This window comes from Saccopteryx leptura, chromosome 4 (genome assembly GCF_036850995.1).
Source record: "Saccopteryx leptura isolate mSacLep1 chromosome 4, mSacLep1_pri_phased_curated, whole genome shotgun sequence".
In the NCBI taxonomy this organism is placed as follows: domain Eukaryota; kingdom Metazoa; phylum Chordata; class Mammalia; order Chiroptera; family Emballonuridae; genus Saccopteryx; species Saccopteryx leptura.
In genome coordinates this window covers 74,797,187-74,817,264 of record NC_089506.1, presented here as the reverse complement: position 1 = coordinate 74,817,264, position 20,078 = coordinate 74,797,187, and the positions used below count along the sequence as shown (strand labels likewise).

Here is a 20,078-nt window from a genome sequence, read left to right as displayed (position 1 = left end):
CAATGATAATAATGGCAACACTAACAGCATTGGCCAACACGGAGAGAGCACTGATACATTTATTGAGGGTGCCTCACTACTAAGTGTGGTAAATGTGCTCAGAAAACAACCCAATGAGACAGATAATGTAACTCTTTCCACTTAACAGATGGTGAGGCTGAGGCAGACAGAGGCTAAGTAACTTGCCCAAATTCACACAGCTAGCGAGTGGCAGTTCAGAATTAGAGCTCCGGAAATGGAGTTTCAGAGGCCAAATCCTGAAATCCTGAAGTGTATTACTGTCTATCATCACTTTTTATTTGGTTTGAAGCTAGTAATGAATGCCAATCTTCGTATTGTAACTTCTAAATATTTGTCATAAACGAGTCACTTCGTAAAAGGGAATTAAACTACATTCTTATATGGTCATAGAAGAATAAAATAAGAAAAATAAGAAATACAACAGGAAGATATAACTGGAGTGCTCCAGAATAATCTTCAGTCTTTGAGAAGAAACACGCAGCACACAGTGAAGCATTAACTCCCTTATGCTTGAAAACCAAAGGGTATCCACAACAATCCAAAGTAGGTTAAAATGGTGCTTTTTACCCCAAAGGACATGAAGCAAGCACTAGGAGGGAAAGAATTCAATTCTTTACAGAGCAGCTAATTTTATTTCACTATGTTTTCTCAGTTCAGACAGACTGTATCTGGAATCAGACTATATCCTGAGCTCCAGCTGGTTAAAGGAAGGTTTAATGGCAATAATATTTTTTTACTGTAATGCCACAGTTTGCATAAGCTAAAAGTATTACTGTCCCAAAGGTATAACTCAGGCTCACTGACATGATTTATAAGGCCCTACACAATATACCTCCAAACTACCTCTTTCAGTCAAATTACCTCCTATATACCCTACCATGCACTAAATATAAGAAGGTTATGGTTATTTTCACACATCCAGTTTCTTACTGTTGCTTTATGGAAATCCAAGGCCCCCTATTTGAATGCCTAGTGTATTTCTGTTTGTCTTTTTTTTTCTTAAGTGAGAAATGGGGAGGCAGAGAAATAGACTCCCACATGTGCCTCCACTGGGATCCACCCAGCAACCCCCCTATGGGGCGATGCTCCATCTGGGGCTGTTGCTCCACTGCTCAGCAACTGAGCTATTTTTTGCACCTGAGGCAAGGCCATGGAGCCATCCTCAGTGCCTGGGGCCAACTTGTTCCAACCGAGCCATGGCTGCCAGAGGAAAAGAGAGAGGAACAGAGAGAAGGGAGAGGGGGAGGAGTGAAGAAACAGATGGTCGCTTCTCCTGTGTGCCCTGACCAGGAATTGAACCCAGGACAACCACACACGAGGCCGACACTCTACCACTGAGCCAACCAGCCAGGGCTCTGTTTGTTTTTATCAGTCAGCCTGAATGCTATTCTCCTGCTGCAGGTCTCCCTGACTCCCTTCCCACACACTATCTGACTCGTACTCTACTAATAACACTGCCATATTGGATCCCAGTTAGCTCTATACTGTACGCTTGTCTATGTTCCCCACTTCAATGGTAGGCTCCTTGAGAAGAGTGAGCATATTTCCATCTCTGTGTGATAAATTTTAAGAATACTGTATACCTTGTTATTCAAACATTTGTTGAATAAATGAATGAATGATCTCACGAAAAATGTCATTCTTCAAGGGTGATTTTCATTAGCTCATTAAATGAATTACTGATAACAGGAGCAGAATGGTTTATTATCCACCCAATAACAGTTTTACAAAAAGGTAATTTACTTCAGTTAAACACGATTTTATTGAGCATCTAACATGTAGCAGAGTATAGAGCATGGAACTGAGGGCATATCACTAAGAGATGAATGAATTCATTCTCAGGAAAGTTAGTCTCATTCATTCATCCACCCATTCAGTAATATCTTGTGAAGATGCTTTCTTAGATGCAAGGTGTGCAGTGGTGGAGTGAGAAAAACATTAAACCAATTTACACATAAATACATAATTACAACTTATGATCACCACAGGGAAAGAACATAAGAAAGAATAATAAAGTGAAACTAACTTCTTTTAGTGAATGAGAGGACGGGCATATTATATCTGAGGAAATAAAATTTGAACTGAGAGGTGAAGGATATTTAAGATTCTCCAGACTGGGCCTGACTGGGCGGTGGTGCAGTGGACAGAGCGTCAGACTGGGATGCAGAGGACCCAGGTTCGAGACCCCGAGGTCGCCAGCTTTAGCGCGGGCTCATCTGGTTTGAGCAAAGCTCACCAGCTTGGATGCAAGGTCACTGGTTTGAGCAAGAGGTTACTCGGTCTACTGCAGGCCCGCGGTCAAGGCACATATGAGAAAGCAATCAATGAACAACTAAGGTGTCGCAACAAAAACTGATGATTGATGCTTCTCATCTCTCTCCCTTCCTGTCTGTCTGTCCCTATCTGTCCCTCTCTCATCCTCTGTCTCTGTCAATAAATAAATAAATAAATAAATAAATGTGTTTGAACATTTAAAAAAAAAGCTTCTCCAGACTGGAAGTGTAGGTGGCAATCATGTCAGGCAGAGGAATGTGTGAGCACCCTGAGAGGGGCAGAGGAATGGGGGGGGGGGGCAGTGAGAAGAAGATGAGATGGAAAGAAAGAGAGAGAGAGAGAAGGAGAGCAGGTAGCACGGCAAAGAAGGAGTGTAGAGAGGCTGCCTCATTCCCCGTGAGAACTAGCCTGGGGCATGCTGGGACCCACAGTCACTCAGGAGCACATGACACAAGGTAGGAGAGGCAGGAAGTGAGATCAGAAACATGAAGGAGGAGAGATTAGGGAGGGCCTTGGGCATGAGGCTCAGAAGTTTAAACTGTATCTTATAAGCAACAGGGAGATGATAAGTACCACTAAACAGGAAGATAAGTACCACTAAAACATCTTTAAGTCATACATCTCACACACATTCTATTAACCACTGTTTTTTGTCTCCCAAGCAATGCATTCAATGAAAATCTTTAGGAGTTTCATATCTTCAAGGAAAAACACCAATATATTAGGCTTGTAAATGTAGCATCTTACAAAATTGTAATTTAAACTTAGTTATATAATAGTTTCACACATTACCGTAACCTTTTTTAAAAAATTATTTTTAATTGAATTTATTAGGGGACAGGTTTAAGTGTGCAACTCAATAAAACATCTGCACAATGCATCATGCACCCATCTCCCCAAACCAAGGTCCTCCATCCACATTTTTCCTGCCTTTGCCCACCTCTACCTACTCCCCGCCCCTCTCTGGCTAACACCGCACTGTTGTATTGGTCTATATTTTTTATTATTTTTTTTACTTAATCCCTTCACCTTCCATCATCTAGTCCCCCAACCCCCATCCCCTCTGACAGCTGTCAGTCTGTTCCTTGTATCATCCATGTCTGTTTCTATTTTGTTCATCAGTTTAATTTGTTCATTAGATTCCACATATGAGTGAAATCATATGGTATCTGTCTTTCTCTGACTGGCTTATTTCACTTAGCATAATAATCTCCAGGTCCATTCATGCTATTGCCAAAGATTACCATAATCTTTTAAAACAAGATTCCTTATCAGATTTCTTTGGATATTTTTGGATTTTTATTTTATACCCAATTTATGCAGGCAGGCCATGCAGATTCTCAACATATGCAATCTGGGGCACTGAAATGCACCTGAAGTATTCACATGTTAACTTTCATTTTTAAAAGATGTTTAAATATCAGTCATTTTCTATGGCACAGCGGTAATGCAATTAAATGGCTAAATAAAAGTAATTTTTCCAAGATAAATAAGAAAATAAACAGATGGAAGAAAAACTAATTGATAAATAAGAATATAATTCTGTATATATAATCACATACATGTAGGTGAATATACATACACCTACAACTCTACATCTATACATGTATGTAAATAAAGTCTTCTGACCACATGAGGGGAATAAGTCAAGTTTGTAAGTGTGAATCTTTTTTTTTTTATTTAATAGAAGATGTTCCCAATAAATCCACTCATTCCTCACTAAACAATAAAGAGCTGACAACAGCTGGATGCAAGTCAGCAGAGGTATTGGCTGTCTTCTCGGGGACAGTCTCTCCATTAGCACCATTTCTCACCAACCGAGTCACTGACAGCCGGCAGAACTAATTACTTTCCTTTCTCAAAGGTAAAACACAAAGACAAAAGTATGCCCATGGTGCACAAATCAAAAAAGTCACCGAAAAAAATGTTGAGCTGCTCCCAAATACCTTCTTTAAGAGAAGTATGAATGTCTTCCATATCACACCGGATTTTTGCTCTGCAGTTTAACAGCTTCTTATCCCAGGTTATTAAGACCTCCTTCTGACACACACCAACTTCCTCATAGTCCAGTTTAACTTTTCGGGTATGGAGTTCATCTCTGCTTGCTGAGAAAATCAAGGGAATTTATGTAAGACCTATGTGTTTTTAAAACATAGTTATTTTTAACATTTTACTGTATTTGTAAAACCATACCAAATGACTTTTAGGGATCAACCACTAACATTTTCTCAAAAAAGAAACTTCTAAAAAATTTAGAGAGCCTGGCCTGTGGTGGCGCAGTGGATAAAGCGTCGACCTGGAAATGCTGAGGTCGCCGGTTCGAAACCCTGGGTTTGCCTGGTCAAGGCACATATGGGAGTTGATGCTTCCAGCTCCTCCCCCCTTCTCTCTCTCTCTGTCTCTCTCTCCTCTCTAAAAATGAATAAATAAAAAAAAGTAAAAAAAAAAATTAAAAAAAAAAAGATGTTAAATTCATAATTCCCTTTATAATTTATAAGTAACTTTAAAAAAAAAAGAAAAAAAAATTTAGAGTACACGAAAGGTTCTTAAACTTTGAGTCATTTCATGTAAGAAAATGTCAGGAATAACTTCTAAGGAGGTTTTACTCTGTATTTGATAGACTGTAACTCTGCTAAAAATAAAAACAAACTGTGTTTACTATGCTATAAATTTCAATTTTTTAATAAATGTGATAGCCTCAAAAGTGACAACCTGCATTATTTCAAACACCATTAAAGTGTTAATATTTTATATTTGACATATAGGAGAAAACAATGCCTCATGCTACCCTTGATTCCAGAAATATTTGATCATAATAAGCTGGTATATTTTTATAACTATTTCCAGAGTTATTGGCACTGTTATTCCTTAACAATACTGAGTAATGTTCCTGTGTTCATTTTTAATAATATTAAAGAAGAAAATCCATGTTACTAAATGTTGGGCAAATGAGTTTGTAAAATTTGTATTTTTTGAGTTTGCTCACTTTTAGTGTTAAAAAATGGTGCTGGGCAGCGCCAGGTATGTGATCTGTGAAATTGCTAATTACCTTCCTGCTTGGGAAGGGCCACTGTTATGCTAATGTTGCTGGAGGAGAGGTCTTCCCACCAGAAACATTTTAAAAAGAGAGAAGGAGAAGGGGAAAGAAAGAGAAACCAAGATGGCAGGGAAAGAGAGAGAAACCAGTTTTGCAGAATAAGAAGCCATGTTGGTAGATGGGGAACCAGAGGTGAGGGGCTTTGGGTGAGGCCTTTGAGAAACCGGAGAAGATTCTCCTGGTTGTGGAACTGAATAATGTTAGTAGCTTTGTGAGCTCTGAATGAGTGAAAGGGAAGTGTTTTCTCCCTGTGTGTTTCTCATCAGCCAGTGCGAGACTTGAATAAAGGAATGGCCCGCCATTTTTTGGCTCCACTGTTTCATTACCGTCTGTCCGAATCTAAAAGAAACCTGTATGTTCATAGCCACGACCATGACAACGATGGCCGTGACTACCTGGTCATACACTAAAGTGATCACTACTTCTATTTTTCAAATCGTACAAAATTCGCTTTCATTTGATAGTCTAAAACAGTGGTAGTCAACCTGGTCCCTACCGCCCACTAGTAGGCGTTCCAGCTTTCATGGTGGGTGGTAGTGGAACAACCAAAGTATAAATAAAAAGATAGGTTTACCTATAGTAAGTTGTTTTATAAAGATTTATTCTGCCAAACTTAGCGAAAATCCGATATAAAGTACTTGGTAAGTAATTATTATTATATGCTTTAACTTGCTGTAACTCTGCTTTATAAATTTTATAAAATAAAGTTACTTCCCTACTTTATAAATCACCATTACTGTGGAACCTGTGGGCAGTTAGAAAATTTTACTACTAATAGAGATACAAAAGTGGGCGGTAGGTATAAAAAGGTTGACTACCCCTGCTTTAAAATATAAGCCTGGGCTCATTAAAAGAAATGCCTATAAAAGCAACCACTATCTAGTTTATTTTATTTCAAAAGGGAGAAGGAAGAAAAATCATATAAACACAATTTTTGTTTCATTAGTATCACACTGAACAGGAGTCTCCCAGAGTAACTTGTATTCACTCAAGTCCAGTGCTCAAGCACCTTACCTTCTGCAACACAAATCTCTGTCATGCATCCCAAAATCCTCGACAGCACAAAACAACAGCAAAACGAGCATTACTCTTTACTTAGGGTGTGTGAAACCTTTTCAAAAGCATTTAAATATCTTATATGAGACTGCTATTCAAGCAGAGCTATAAAAATTTCTACTTAAGAGTCCAGACATAATTAAAATATAAATCACACTACAAAGATATTCCTCTTGGAGACCACTAGATGGCTTTCTAACATAATTTAGCTTTGCTTCTCAATTTGTTTTGTATTTCCCCATGATAATTAAATAAAAGTTCATTAAAGCTAATAATAAATATAATCCTACATTTTTTACTAATGATTTTTTTCACAATGAACAGAGCATAATATATCCTCAGATTTTCTTTATCTCCAACCTTCTCTAGGCCATTTTTCATTTAAAATAATAATTAGTACCTACTATGTGCTAGCTGCAGGCCCGGAGGATAAACTGCTTGAGTCAGAGCAGTTCATCTCTGCCCTCAAGTGATTAAGTAGGTGAGAATAAAGCACCATCAAGAAATGACTATCTATTGGCTAGAATTTCAATAAGCTAAATTATTTTTTATCTTTGTTACATAAGTATAGGAATAAATAGAGAAATATTGAAGGTTTCTATAATATATTCTACATGTCTCCTCCTTTCTTATTCTGTCACTTTACATGATATAACTGACTTCAGAACATACCAGATATTTTGCATTAAAACATTCCACTTCCCTATTAACATACGTAGCTGAGAAATACTGTGCGTAATGGGAAAGCCCAAGAACCATGAGAAGTAAACCTGAGTTTTCATGCTTGTCTGCCAGTACATCACTGTGTGGCCTTAGGTTAATTCCTTATCCTTCCCAAGCCAATCACTGACTCAGTGCAGAATAAAGGATGGAGCTTAATAACCTCTAAAACCATTTTCAATTCAAATAGTCTGTGATTCTAAAACTACTTGCACATACTCCCAGATGTTAATGAACGCTTTAAATGTTTTAAAGGAATGATAGCCATCCTTTTTTCAGCCTCTTTTTCTGTTTATGAGCTAGTTTAAGATGTAACCAATTCCTTAAAAATTACACATAAAGGGGCAAAAGTAGGTTTACAGATGTGAGTGTGCAAAATACAGTTTATTCTTATATTATTATTTATTGTATTCTTTCCACACAAACAACCGTACATCTACTTTTGTCATACCCTGTACAATCAATTTCTTTCAAAAATCTACAGAAGTTCAAGTGGGCACACCATTTATCACACCAAACTTTTAAAAGCTATGTCAACAGCAACTGTAAATACATTTTTATTTTAAAGAAAAGGTCTATTTCTTAGGGATGTGTAAAATCTTAGTACTTTTCATTCTGATAAGAAAATAACAACAAAGAAAATAAACTGTGTGCCTGCAGACTAAATAGTGTTGAAGTTAAAAATTAAATTGAATAACAGGTATAGTAAGAGGAATCTTTAGGTGAAGAACACAGAAATGTGAACACTTGTATTAAAAAACTTTTCAGAAAACAACACAATCAAAGCAAACCAGAGACAAAGCTAGACTGTATAGTTTCTCAGACTCTGAAAAGTCAAAGGCCCATATAAGCTAACTTTCATTTTACAAATGTAAAAGACAAGGCTCTTCAATGTTAAATGATTTGCCAAAGATACTGGCATTAATACATTTTGGTACTGTCTACACATCATCTTCTTGTGTGTGATTTTATCAGTACCAGGGTAAACATCAATATTTCAAAGTCTGGAAAACACATTCTAAAGCATTTTGTATTCAAAAACTTAGCATTAAGGCACCATAAATAGCACAAGAGCTATTATAAGTTATCTAATTACAAATTTAATGATTTGAATATGACTTGTTAAATAGAAAATTTATAAAGCAGTAAAAAAAACACAAACTTTGATTTGCTAATGTAATTAATTAGATAGTTGAATTGGATACAATTTATTTGAAAAAGTCATATTTCTCCTATTACAAAGACAATTAGCCTGAAAGTTAAAAATCATATTCAACAAGACAATTTGCTTTTACATGTTTAAAGAAATGCACAATGATATTTCAGTCATATCAAATATGCTGATGATCAAATACATATATAGCTCTATTACTGTACTATCTATACTCTCTATTACCCAGATATACAATAAGGATGACTGATGTTTTAAATCTATCAAACCAAAATGCAAATATCTTAAACTGGCCTTTCCCATGTCATAACCATGTCACAAAATAGAAATAAACAATTATAATCAGTAGTCTAGTAAAAGTGTGCATACAATCCAACAATGAGTGAGAGTTTGGGGGGCAGAAGGATAGTTTTAACCTACAACCTTAAATTATAATACTCCTTAGCCCTGTTGGAATGGCTAACCTTCAAGTTTCTGGTTTTCTTTTTCCATTCGAAGCAACAAAATTTGTTGGTGTATAGCTTTTCTCCACAAACTCCTCAGTTCTTCTGATTTTTTTCTTTCTTCAATTTTTTCTGGGTCATCATCCCCAGACATGAATATAACCAGCGGTTCCTCCTCCATGGTTGGAGCAAGAGGGGACAGTGGCAGCAGCTCATTCCTGTCCCGTCCATCTGCAAAGAAGAAAACAGTGAGAGGCATTCCACAGCAGCAGCCCAGACTACGGGCGTTTTCTCTGGAATCGGCGCCTTCTCATCCTCTAGTCCATCCTTAAAGCTTTGCACAAAGCCCACTTTCCCACTAACTGTTTGTTTCTGGAACTAATGGTTTAAGTAAACTCACTAGACTGAATTCCCCTTCCAGATTTCCCTCTCGTAGTGAAAGTGTATCTAAATTTCACCACTTCTCCTTTCTGCACAAAATGACCTATAAGATAGGTGCTCCAAAATGACTGGCCTTTCCCCAGAGTCTTAACACTTCTGCATTCCACACGGGCAGTTTGATTGTGCAAAACCAAGATTACGTGAGTTGCTACAAGGGATCTCCCAAAGGCCGCACCTACCGTCCGAATCCTTGCCAGGGAAAGCAGCCCAGCCACTCTGGACAGGTCCTGGCTCAGCACCCCTGCTCGTCTGCAACACTCTCTTACCCAATTCCCGCAGCTCTTTTTCTCCCTCTGTTCCAGGCCATCTTTACTACTGTTGCCAATTTTTTCCTTCATAGTAACAAACATGACCCTGTCTCTTAAAAGCCATTTCACTTATATCCTAAAGGACCAAGTCCAAACTACTGGGGATAGCACACAGACCCCTTCAGATTGTGGCCTCATAACACTTCCAGCCTTGTCTCCAGCTCCCATCCTCTGCTCCCGAAGTGTAATTTCTCATGATTCTGATCCACAAAACTCCCTCCAACGACACTAGAGCTTTGCTAGTTCTTCTTTCCGAAGCATACTTGTACCAGCAGTGAGTTTAAATAAATAGCTAACTTTTCCGTGAAATTTTTCCTGACCAGCATAGGCAGAGTTAATTTTATCTTTAGTAATGTCAATTGTTTTTTCTTTTTTTTTAATTATTAATTGACCTCTGACCTTATTCTTATTTATTTTCTTAATAAATAGGTGTTGTTTTTTTAATGTATTCTAGTGCTCCTGTTCTAGCTTCTTCAGTTGACTATTCAGTACATTTGAGTTTTGGCTTTCTTAATTTTAGAAATGCCTTCTAAATACCCCCCAATATTGATGTACAGAGCTCTTATATTTCCTCCCCTCTAGTGTCTACTGGAGTTTCCAGTTGCTAAACAAATAAAATATTTGTTGCCCTCTAATTGTTTATTCCTTTATTTCTTTCATTTTGCCTTTCTTTTTTCTTATTTGCATTGTGATCAGAGAATATAGTATAAGTGATTGTGATAGTCTGGACTTCATTAAGAAATCTTTGTAGCCCAGTATATAATTAATTTTTATGACTTCTACATGTGCTAAAAATGAATGAATTTTTTTTCTGTAGATGGGAAGGTTCAGTATAAATATTAAATCAACCTTAACTGTACTTCTCAATTATAACCTGTATTTAATTTCTCTATATTTAATTTTCAGAAAGGAATATATTAAAATCTCCTACAAGAGCTACTGATTTATTTCTGCCCAAAACTGTGTTATTTTCTAGCTCTCAAGACTGTATAGTTATGTGTGTTGTCATTATTGTTGTATCATTTTGCTTATTGTTACAGTTACTTTGCCCCTTTGTATGTTTTTGCTTTAATTTCTAAGAGGCCTAACATTCCAAGACAGCTGCCATGCTCTCTTCTGTCTGATATTTGCCTAGGGGGTCTAGATCCTTTTCTTTATCGTTCAACATTTTTACGTCACTTTGTTTTATGTGCAACTCTTAAAAAAGAGTATATTGTTTTCCTAATAACAAAATGGTCTATGACTGTGGTAAATGTCAACTATAATTGAATAGAACAGGCTGACAGCTGTTAGAGGAGGTTTGGGGGCGGGGTGAAAAAGGTGAAGGGATTAAGAAAAAACCCACATAGACACAAACAACAGTATAATGACAGCCAGAGGGAAAAGGGGTGCGGAGAGGCGGAAGAGACCAAATGGTGGTGGAATGACACTTTACTCTGGGTGGTTAGCACACAATTCAGTATGCAGTTAATGTAGTATAGAGCTCTACACTTGAAAACTGTATGGGTTTATTAAACAATGTCACCCCAATAAATTCAGTTTTTAAAATATTTCAAAATTAAAAGAAAAAAAAGTTTAAAAATATTTATCATTTCTTTTTTTGTGACAGATACAGAAAGAGAGACAGAGAGAAGGACAGATAGGGATGGACAGAGAGATGAGAAGCATCAATTCTTCATTGCAGCACCTCAGTTGTTCATTGATTGCTTTCTCAGATGTGCCTTGATCGGGGTGCTCCAGCAGACCAAGTCACCCCTTGCTCAAGCCAGTGACCTTGGGCTCAAGCCAGCAACCTTTGGGATCAAACCAGCAACCTTTGGGCTCATGCCAGCAACTATGGGGTCATGTCTGTGATCCCACATTCAAGCCAGCAACCCCACGATCAAGCTAGTGAGCCCACACTCAAGCCAGATAGGCCTGTGGTTTTGAACCTGGGTCCTCTGCACCCCAGTCTGATGCTCTATCCACTGCGCCACCACAGTTCTATCATAGTTCCTATTTTCAGAAACTCACTCACTCATTCATTATTCATTCAACAAACGTTCCTGAGTGTCCAATGTGCTCTAATGATAACTGAGAGGTTAACCAGTATATCAGATATAGAAAAAGAAATTATTTCTCCATTGTAATACTTAAATCTCTTTGTACACAAACCACGCATTCCATTCCCTAATTCATACGAGTGAGGAGTGACACTTGAGCAAGCACCGCACAGACCCTGCTGCTGCATTGCCGAGGGAGACTTGTTCATGGGAGAGGCAACCCTGAGGAAGATGCGCTGCCGCCAGGAGATCCGACGAGGAGTGACGGAGGTTCCTCCAACATTTAGGGACTCATTGCTGCAAGTAGACGAGGTCCTTTTTCTCCCCTCTCCATCACTGCAGAAAGAAAATAAATATATAACTTGTAAGGACCACTGCATAACGTGGTTCTTCACAGCGATATGGTAGCACAAGCCATTCACAAGTCCCGTCACAGGCAAGCACAAGCCACAGGCAACACGGAGCATGGCGTCAGGAGGCACACTGGTCACACAGGCCCCACCCGGTCACGAGAAGCTCACCTGTTTCTACTCATTCCATAGTAGCCCACCTTTTAAGTCCTAAAGTAAGGTTAATATAGAGATTTTTCTTCTAGTTCTTATAGAATAAGCTAATAAAAATAGCTTTAATTGCCTGTGACTGTTAAGATTCTGTCTCCGAAATGTTAGCTAACAAGAGCTGGCTCATGGCTGAAAGTAACCTGAATAAAAGCAGAATGGTCAGCTTTGGGTTTATTGTTACGTAACATTGTTAGGAAAAAAACTGTAGTCAAATAAGATTAGATAGATTACACTTAAATACGTTCTTGATAGCAGGACTTCATAGAGACTGTAATATGCTGGCATGCATGGTGACGCTCCTAGAGAGAAACTTATTCAACCCCAGAATCACCCTCCCAACTTTTTTTTTGGGGGGGGGAGTGTCACGTCTTTTTATACTAGTGCTTTTTGAAACAAATATGTAGAAATACGGATCTCCTCTAAGAATTTCATTTCCCAGGAGAGATGACTCTAAGTTATGCTAGGCAATAGTTATCTGCAATAAAAGAACATTATGACTCAAACTTACTTTCGAGACCAGTCATGTTAGCAGCTGGAACACCATACCATAATTATTGCTGTTAGTGGTGGGAAGAGTATATACTTTTGTAAGTGTCAAGGTCTCTGAACTTTCCTAATGATGATACCAATGTTCGCAGGTGGAGACACCAGCAAGTGATGATGCAGGAATTTTGATAAAGTCAAGAACTCTCAGTTCTTAAGTCAGAAGTGAAACTCGGCCTGAGAAGCCACAAGCCCACTCAGACACTCAGAGGAACTCAGAGTGCTGAGGCCATCAACAGCCAGGGGAGCAATTCTGCACCTGCCTGTCATTTTCTTATTTACTTTATGTAGTAGCATATCAGGTAATTCCGTTATGTCTAATCTTGATCAATCATCTTGGAAGTATTACTTCAGGATTAGCTAAATTAAGGTTAGGAAAAAAACATAACTGCAAGCTGCTACACAGACAGCAACTGTTATGATGTTATCTTGATCCTTCAGAAAGTAGATGATACATACATCTAATGCAGTCAAAGCCCTTTTGTTGTATATTCTGGGTAAAATTATCACCCTAATATGTACCCATGGTACAAAACTCCCTGTAACAGTGATTACATTTGTTCATCTCTACTTCCATTTTGGAAAGTATTCATTCAAGTATTACTCTTTTAGAAACTGTGATTCAAATGTTCTAAAACAGTCATATCCTGATAAACACTTTCATTTTAGTAACACTATCTCAGAGGCAGCTATTCGCTAAGTGCCCGCTCATGACTGTGTTTCCAGCTCCTAGCGTACTGACTGGAAAACAACCGTAACCACGCTACAAATATCCATTGGATAAATTAATATTGTAAAACTATATGAAACATTACCTCAGAACGTTACTAAAATGGACAAAAAGTACTATTGGTTAGGCTAATATGATAGGAATAAATAAAAGATTGACCTTCTTAAAACTTTTGTTGGCAGTCATAACCTTTAAGTCTTTCTGTTAAAACGTTCTGTTTCCCAAAAACACAGACTAAGCTGTTGATGGCACTGGTAGCTGTCGACAATGATAACTATATGTTAGTAAACAACATAAGGCATCTTTTTTTCCATATAAGTGCTGTTCCTTTCCCATATAAGGGTATCTAATTTATAATTTAATTGAAGTTAATTTTATCTTTAGTAATGTCAATTTTTTTTTCTTTAAAATTTATTACTTGACCTCTGCCCTTACCCTTAATTTATTTCAATAAGTAATTTTTAAAAGTTTTATTCTATCACTCCTGAATATTTATAAATAAAATATTATATAAAAGCACCTAGTTCAGTACCTCACAAGGGTATCTCTTATTAACTCTTGCTAATCACCTATTGACCTCTTCTTAACTCTAATAAAGAACACTAGACAACAGCGTGGTGATTACAAGTGGATGGGTGAGGGGTAGTAGAAAACGGGATAAATGGTGGTGGAATGGGACGCAGGGTGCTGCACGTGGGGTGCAGGATACAGATGGCGCATTATGAAATGGTACATCTGAAACCGGTGTAATTATATTAACCAATGTCACCCCAATAAATTCAATTAAAATAAAATGAATACTAGTGTAACCAGAAGCTTCCATATTTTGATGCTGGAATTAAAACAGCTTTTAAAAATCACCTTCTGATTCACTGTTAATGACATTTCAAGTGCTTAGAAAGTACTACAAATAAGACTGAGAAGTACCTATATTAATTTTATTGCCTGCAGAATATAAACTTTTTGGGGAAAACATTATAAAACAGGTACATACAGTACCCTTACATTATTAGCCTTACATATCTGGAAATTTTATAATGTCTATCATTTTAAATACTGCAGTCCAAATAAAATGTCAAATGACCCATTGTCCTTCTATGTCTGGAATTTAATGGCAAGTAATAAGCCAAAAATTAGCAGTCAAAATATAAGATAATGACAAGGTAAAAGGAAGAACTTACATAACAGACCACTGACCCTTATCTTATACTAAAAAAACGACATCCTGAAAAAGCTGTTTGGTGGCTGAGATAAGGCAAAAGCTGCGAGAAGATAAGTATTCTGAAGTCAGGGTCAGGAGTTCAACAGTCAGTGCCCATAAGCAACCTACAGTGGTTTAATTTCTGATTTACATTCAGTGAACAATCTTTTTTTTTAAAGATTTTATTTATTTGTTTGTTTGTTTATTTATTTATTTATTTTAGAGAGGAGAGAGAGAGAGAATGGGGTTGGGGGAGCAGGAAGCATTAACTCCCCTATGTGCCTTGACCAGGCAAGCCTCGAGTTTCGAACCGGTAACCTCAGCGTTCCAGGTTGATCCTTTATCCACTGCACCAGCACAGATCAGGCACAATCTGACATTCTTATGGTGGTAATTGCAAGAATCAAAACCATATGAAAGATGGTGCATGAAAATTCTTACATTCCACCTTGAAAACTACACTCGGATGAGGTGAAAAATGTGGGTCTTTTTTATTATTAATTATTATTATTATATCTTCTGGTTGTTTTTGTACTTAAACATTACTGTTCACTTTGCCTTCTTCTTTAATTAAATCCAGCAAATCGCCCAGCATAATGTCCACTCTCTGAGTGAAAACAAAAACAAAACAACATGTATGGTATTTACTACAGTAGTGACAAAGCCAACACAAAAAGCACATACTAGGAGCCAGGCATTGTTCTAAGCACTTTACAAGTTATCAGCTCATTTCATCATCATAGCACCTTTCAGGAAAGGTGTTATTGCTATTCTGATTTTAGTGAGAAAACTAAGATAGAAAGAAGCTAAGTAACTAGCCCACGGTCCCATGGATAGACAGTAAGGGAAGGAGCCAAAATCCAAACCCAGGCGGTCCAAAATCCAGACAGTTAAGTACTGCAGTTTATCTTTCCAATGTAAATGCTCTTTGCATCAGTTCAGAAAAGCACAGTCTACTGAACCTCAAAAAGGCAGCTGTCAGGACTCCCAGGATCCCGTGTATTTTTGGTGAAAAAAATTCAGTGTCTAATTGGCATTAAGTGTTTTGATCAGTACATCTCATTTTATTTTTAATGTAATAATGACATTTATTTCAGTAGAGAAATAACTTCAGAGTACTATTAGGTGTTCATTTATGAACGTTAAGTGTCTCACTTCCTTCTCTTTGCTCTTGAAATCATTGTGTTCCAAAATGTAAAGACACTTTATTTTTAAATAGGAAGATCAAATCAAAATACATTCATATGGTGGACTCTACATATATTAGTATATTAATTATCTTTACTTTTTTTTTTAATCAATGGGTGGGGAGGACAGACAGGGACAAACAGGAAGAAAGAGGATGAGAAACATCAACTTGTGGTTGCAGCACCTTGGTTATTTAATGCTTTCTCATCTGTGCCTTGACTGAGGGGCTCCAGCTGAGCCTGTGACTCCTTGCTCGAACCAGCAACCTTGGGCTCAAGCCAGTGAACTTGGGTTCAAGCCAGCAACCTTGGGCTCAAGCCAGCGACCCTAAGCTTCAAGCCAGCAACAATGGGGTCAAGTCTATGATTTCATGCTCAAGCCGGCAACCCCAATCTCAAGCCAGCAACCTTGGGGTTTCAAACCTGGGTCTTCAGCATACCAGGTCGATGCTCTATCCACTGCACCAACACCTAGTCAGACATCTTTACATTTTTTTAAATAATTAAACATATTAAAGCTATTTCCTTATTTTTTCATATAATGTTTTCCCACCTTCTGCATTTTGGAATATCAACATGTACAGTATAAAACTGATTTCCAAGAAACATATTCAGGAAAAGTATTCTGTGTCAGCATTACCATAATTTAAATTTATTAAATTTAAAATGAGTAACAAGGAGGAAAATACAATGTGGAGAATTCCCACCTATTTTTGTATGGGTGTATTCCATCTACTCTTCCTATTACTAGTCACAAATTAATCAAGAACAACAACCCAGCTCTGGCCGGATGGCTCAGCGGCAGAGCATCAGCCCAGTATGAGGATGTCCCAGGTTTGACTCCCAGTCTGGGCACACAGGAGAAGCAACCATCTGCTTCTCCACCCCTCCCCCTCCACCTTCTCTCTCCTTCTCTTCCCCTCCTGCAGTCATGGCTTGAATGGTTTGAGCAAGTTGGCCCCAGGCACCCAGGATGGCACCATGGCCTTGCCTCAGGCACTAAAATAGCTCGGTTGCTGAGCAAGGGAACAGTGGTCCCAGATGGGCAGAGCATCACCCTACAGGAGGTTTACTGGGTAGATCCCTGTTGGGGCACATGCAGAGTGTCTCTCTGCCTCCCTGCCTCTCAATTAATAATAATATTAATATTAATAATAATAATAATAATAATAATAAACAATCCATGAACAAAATGAAGACATATAAGGGGAAAAAATATGTGTATCATGATGTGGGCTGGGAGGCATTTCCAAGTCATTCTGGACACAACCTTGATCAAAAGCTATGGCTATGACATAAACCACCTTGCCCACAGGGCTTCTAGATAACTTTGTTTTCAAGATAACTTTTTAATAATATATCTTTGACCAAGCAGGTATAGCCTTCACCACATCATCTATTAAATTAACATTATACTTCTTATGTTAATACTGAATTTAAAATTCTGTATTAAAAATTCTGCCTGCTTTAACAACAATTAATTTACTGGATATTGTACAGAATGAAGGCATTTAATGACTACTTACAGGGACTCAACTTCAAGAAGGATACCATCATGTTTTATTTCCCACCAGGGCAACATAGATACACTCACTTTTCATAAAGGCAAACTCTTGGGTCAGGACTGGTTTTACAGAGATGTTGTCCTGCTGAGCAGCAAACTAACTTCAACCCCAGGCACCCATCTAAAACTACTGGTTTCATCAAGTCTGAATAAATGACTACACACCGATTGAGTCTAGAGCTAAATCACAACGTATAACAACTCAAGATAGAAACAAAGCTTGATTAACGTAATAGCAACTATTTACAATTATTTACCAGAAATCTTAAAAAGCTTTCTTTTTGTAAATGCTCCAAGAAAGGCTGCATGGAACAACACAATGATGAAACTGTAGTTTTTTTTCACAAGATATAGTACAATTTAATTCCTAATCGCATCAGGTGCACTAATAGTTCATCTCCATCCTGGCTTTCAACTGGGTAAACATCTATCATCCTATGGAAAATCTTTACTAATTAAATGAAATGGAGATTGAACTATTCTAGTGGAAATCAATATACAGCATCTGACCTGAGCCAAATCAGTGGAATAATGTGCAAAACAAAACAAACAAAAAAAGAGGAAGGAAATAGAGTTTTATTTCCTAAACTCTACATTGAATGCAAAATTCTTTTTAAAATTGTTTTTTACAATGGAATTTTAAATATCTCCAGGTAGCTCATTTATTTACATCCTTTTCACCTAAGATTAAGAAAATTAGCAGCCTGACGAGGTGGCGGCACAGTGGATAGAGCATCGGCCTGGGATGCTGAAGACCTAGGTTTGAAACTCCGAGGTTGTCGGCCTGAGTGCGAGCTCACAAGCGCAGGTTCACCAGCTTGAGCATGGGGTCACTGGCTCGAGCCCAAAGCTCGCTGAATTAGCAAGGGGTCATTAGCTCTGCTGGAGCCCCCCAGTCAAGGTACATATGAGATAGAGATCAATGAACAATGAAGGTACCGCAACTATGAGTTGATGGTCCTCATCTCTCTCCCTTCCTGTCTGTCTGTCTGTCCCTCTCTCTCTCTCTCAAAAAGAAATAAATATATAAATAAAAGAGGAAGAAAAAGAAAATAATAGCAGGCATAACATTAAATCTTCCCATAGCTCAATTTAAACACATGTAAAATTTTTTAAAAAACTAGGAATTAAATGATGTCTAAGGTAATAAATCTAATTCTACGCTGTTCTAGAACCTAAAAGGACAAAAAGTAAAACTTAATATTGCCACTAGGCTTTTAAAAGTAGATAAGAATTATTATTTAAACAGTCTTACACCTAACCATAAAAAAAAAGTATAGGCCAATTACAAGTATCATCAAAAAAGTCACTTTTTAGCCCTGGCTGGTTGGCTCAGTGGTAGAGTGTCGGCCTGGTGTGTGGATGTTCCAGGTTCAATTACCAGTCTAGGTACACAGGAGAAGCGCCCATCTGCTTCTCCACCCCTCCTCCTCTCACTTCTCTCTCTCTTTCTCTCTCTCTCTCTCTTCTCCTCCCCTCCTGCAGCCATGGCTCGATTAGAGCGAGTTGTTCCTGGGAGGGCTGAGGATGGCTCCATGGCCTTCGCCTCAGGCACTAAAAAGTGGCTCCAGTTGCAATGAAGCAGGGCCCCAGATGGGCAGAGCATCGCCCTGTAGGGAGCTAGCCGGGTAGATCCTGATTGGGGCACATGTGGGTGTCTGTCTCTGCCTCCCCTCCTCTCACTTAAAAAAAGAAAAGTCACTTTTCATGTTTCCAATATGGTCAAAATAATTTTTGGAGAACATTTTTCTCCTTATATATCTTATTCTTGTCCAATCTTTAATCCTATGTTTTTACTCCAACTTGAAAAATATCCAAATGTCAGTGGTCCCAAATAGGAATCTGGGCGTGTCTGTCTTTCATTGAGCTTACAATATAAGTAAAGCATAGAAACTAGAACAAAGCAAAGAATAACCATTTCCAGTTAACTTGTTCAGCAGTGATTCTGGATGCTTACCACAAAAGCATGCTGGTCAAGAGGAAGAAAAGTCATCGCAGATGTGGTCAGACTTTTATACTAAGGAAGTAGGTGTTTTCCTGTGTCCAGACTAGTGGGAAGTCTGGAAGGCCTCAGCAGTGTCTCAAAGTAACCAATGCGACAGAAATTAAGTTGAGCAGAAATAGATTAATAATCCTCTTCAGGTTAAAACGAGATTCAATTTTATGAGCATGTTTCTTGTAGGTTCCTATTTCTACATCTTCTTGGGATTTAGAACAAACTCCTTATATGTACATACGTACCTCCAAACTGGTTTATATAAGGAATTTATAGGTACTAATTCTACTAATTTAAAATTAAAAGCAGGCTTTGATTGAAGGACACAGCAGTTCTAAGGAAATCTCAACATGGAATAGAGTAGAAACAGGATTTCTGTTTGCAATCTACGTTTTATTTGATCATTTGTGATCTGTGATCATATCAGGCACCTTATTTCTTCTACTATGCAACCCTCATAGCACCAGAATAATGGCATGCATTCAGGAGAAAGCCAAAATGTTTTTTAAACTAATGGTGATATTCAGCTGGAAGAATTTATTAAACTTCTAATGAAAATATTTAGACCTCTAATCACCTTGATTCTGAAGCAGTGTCCTGTCTAATACAACAGGAAACAAAAAATGATTAGCGCAAAGAAAAAGATATTTGTCCATTTAGGGTTTAGAATAAAAAGTCAATAAGTAAAGTATAAAGAAGGTTATTTCAATAATAAACCAAAATG

The 20,078-nt window shown here is 37.8% G+C and overlaps 1 protein-coding gene across 5 annotated transcripts in view; it reads right to left on the bottom strand.

Annotated features, from left to right (window-relative positions):
- TBC1D4 (TBC1 domain family member 4) overlaps positions 1–20,078 on the bottom strand; it is a 233,442-nt gene that overhangs the window by 23,893 nt on the left and 189,471 nt on the right. For 4 of the 5 annotated variants that reach the window (XM_066380771.1, XM_066380772.1, XM_066380773.1 and 1 more), the window contains 3 exons: positions 11,749–11,909; positions 8,804–9,013; positions 4,242–4,400 (listed from right to left, as the gene is read on the bottom strand). In XM_066380771.1, coding sequence (XP_066236868.1) covers positions 4,242–4,400; positions 8,804–9,013; positions 11,749–11,909 — 530 coding nt within the window. Of the gene's footprint in view, positions 1–4,241; positions 4,401–8,803; positions 9,014–9,182; positions 9,656–11,748; positions 11,910–20,078 lie in introns of those variants that run through there. The other variant, XM_066380775.1, reaches the window with a different exon arrangement.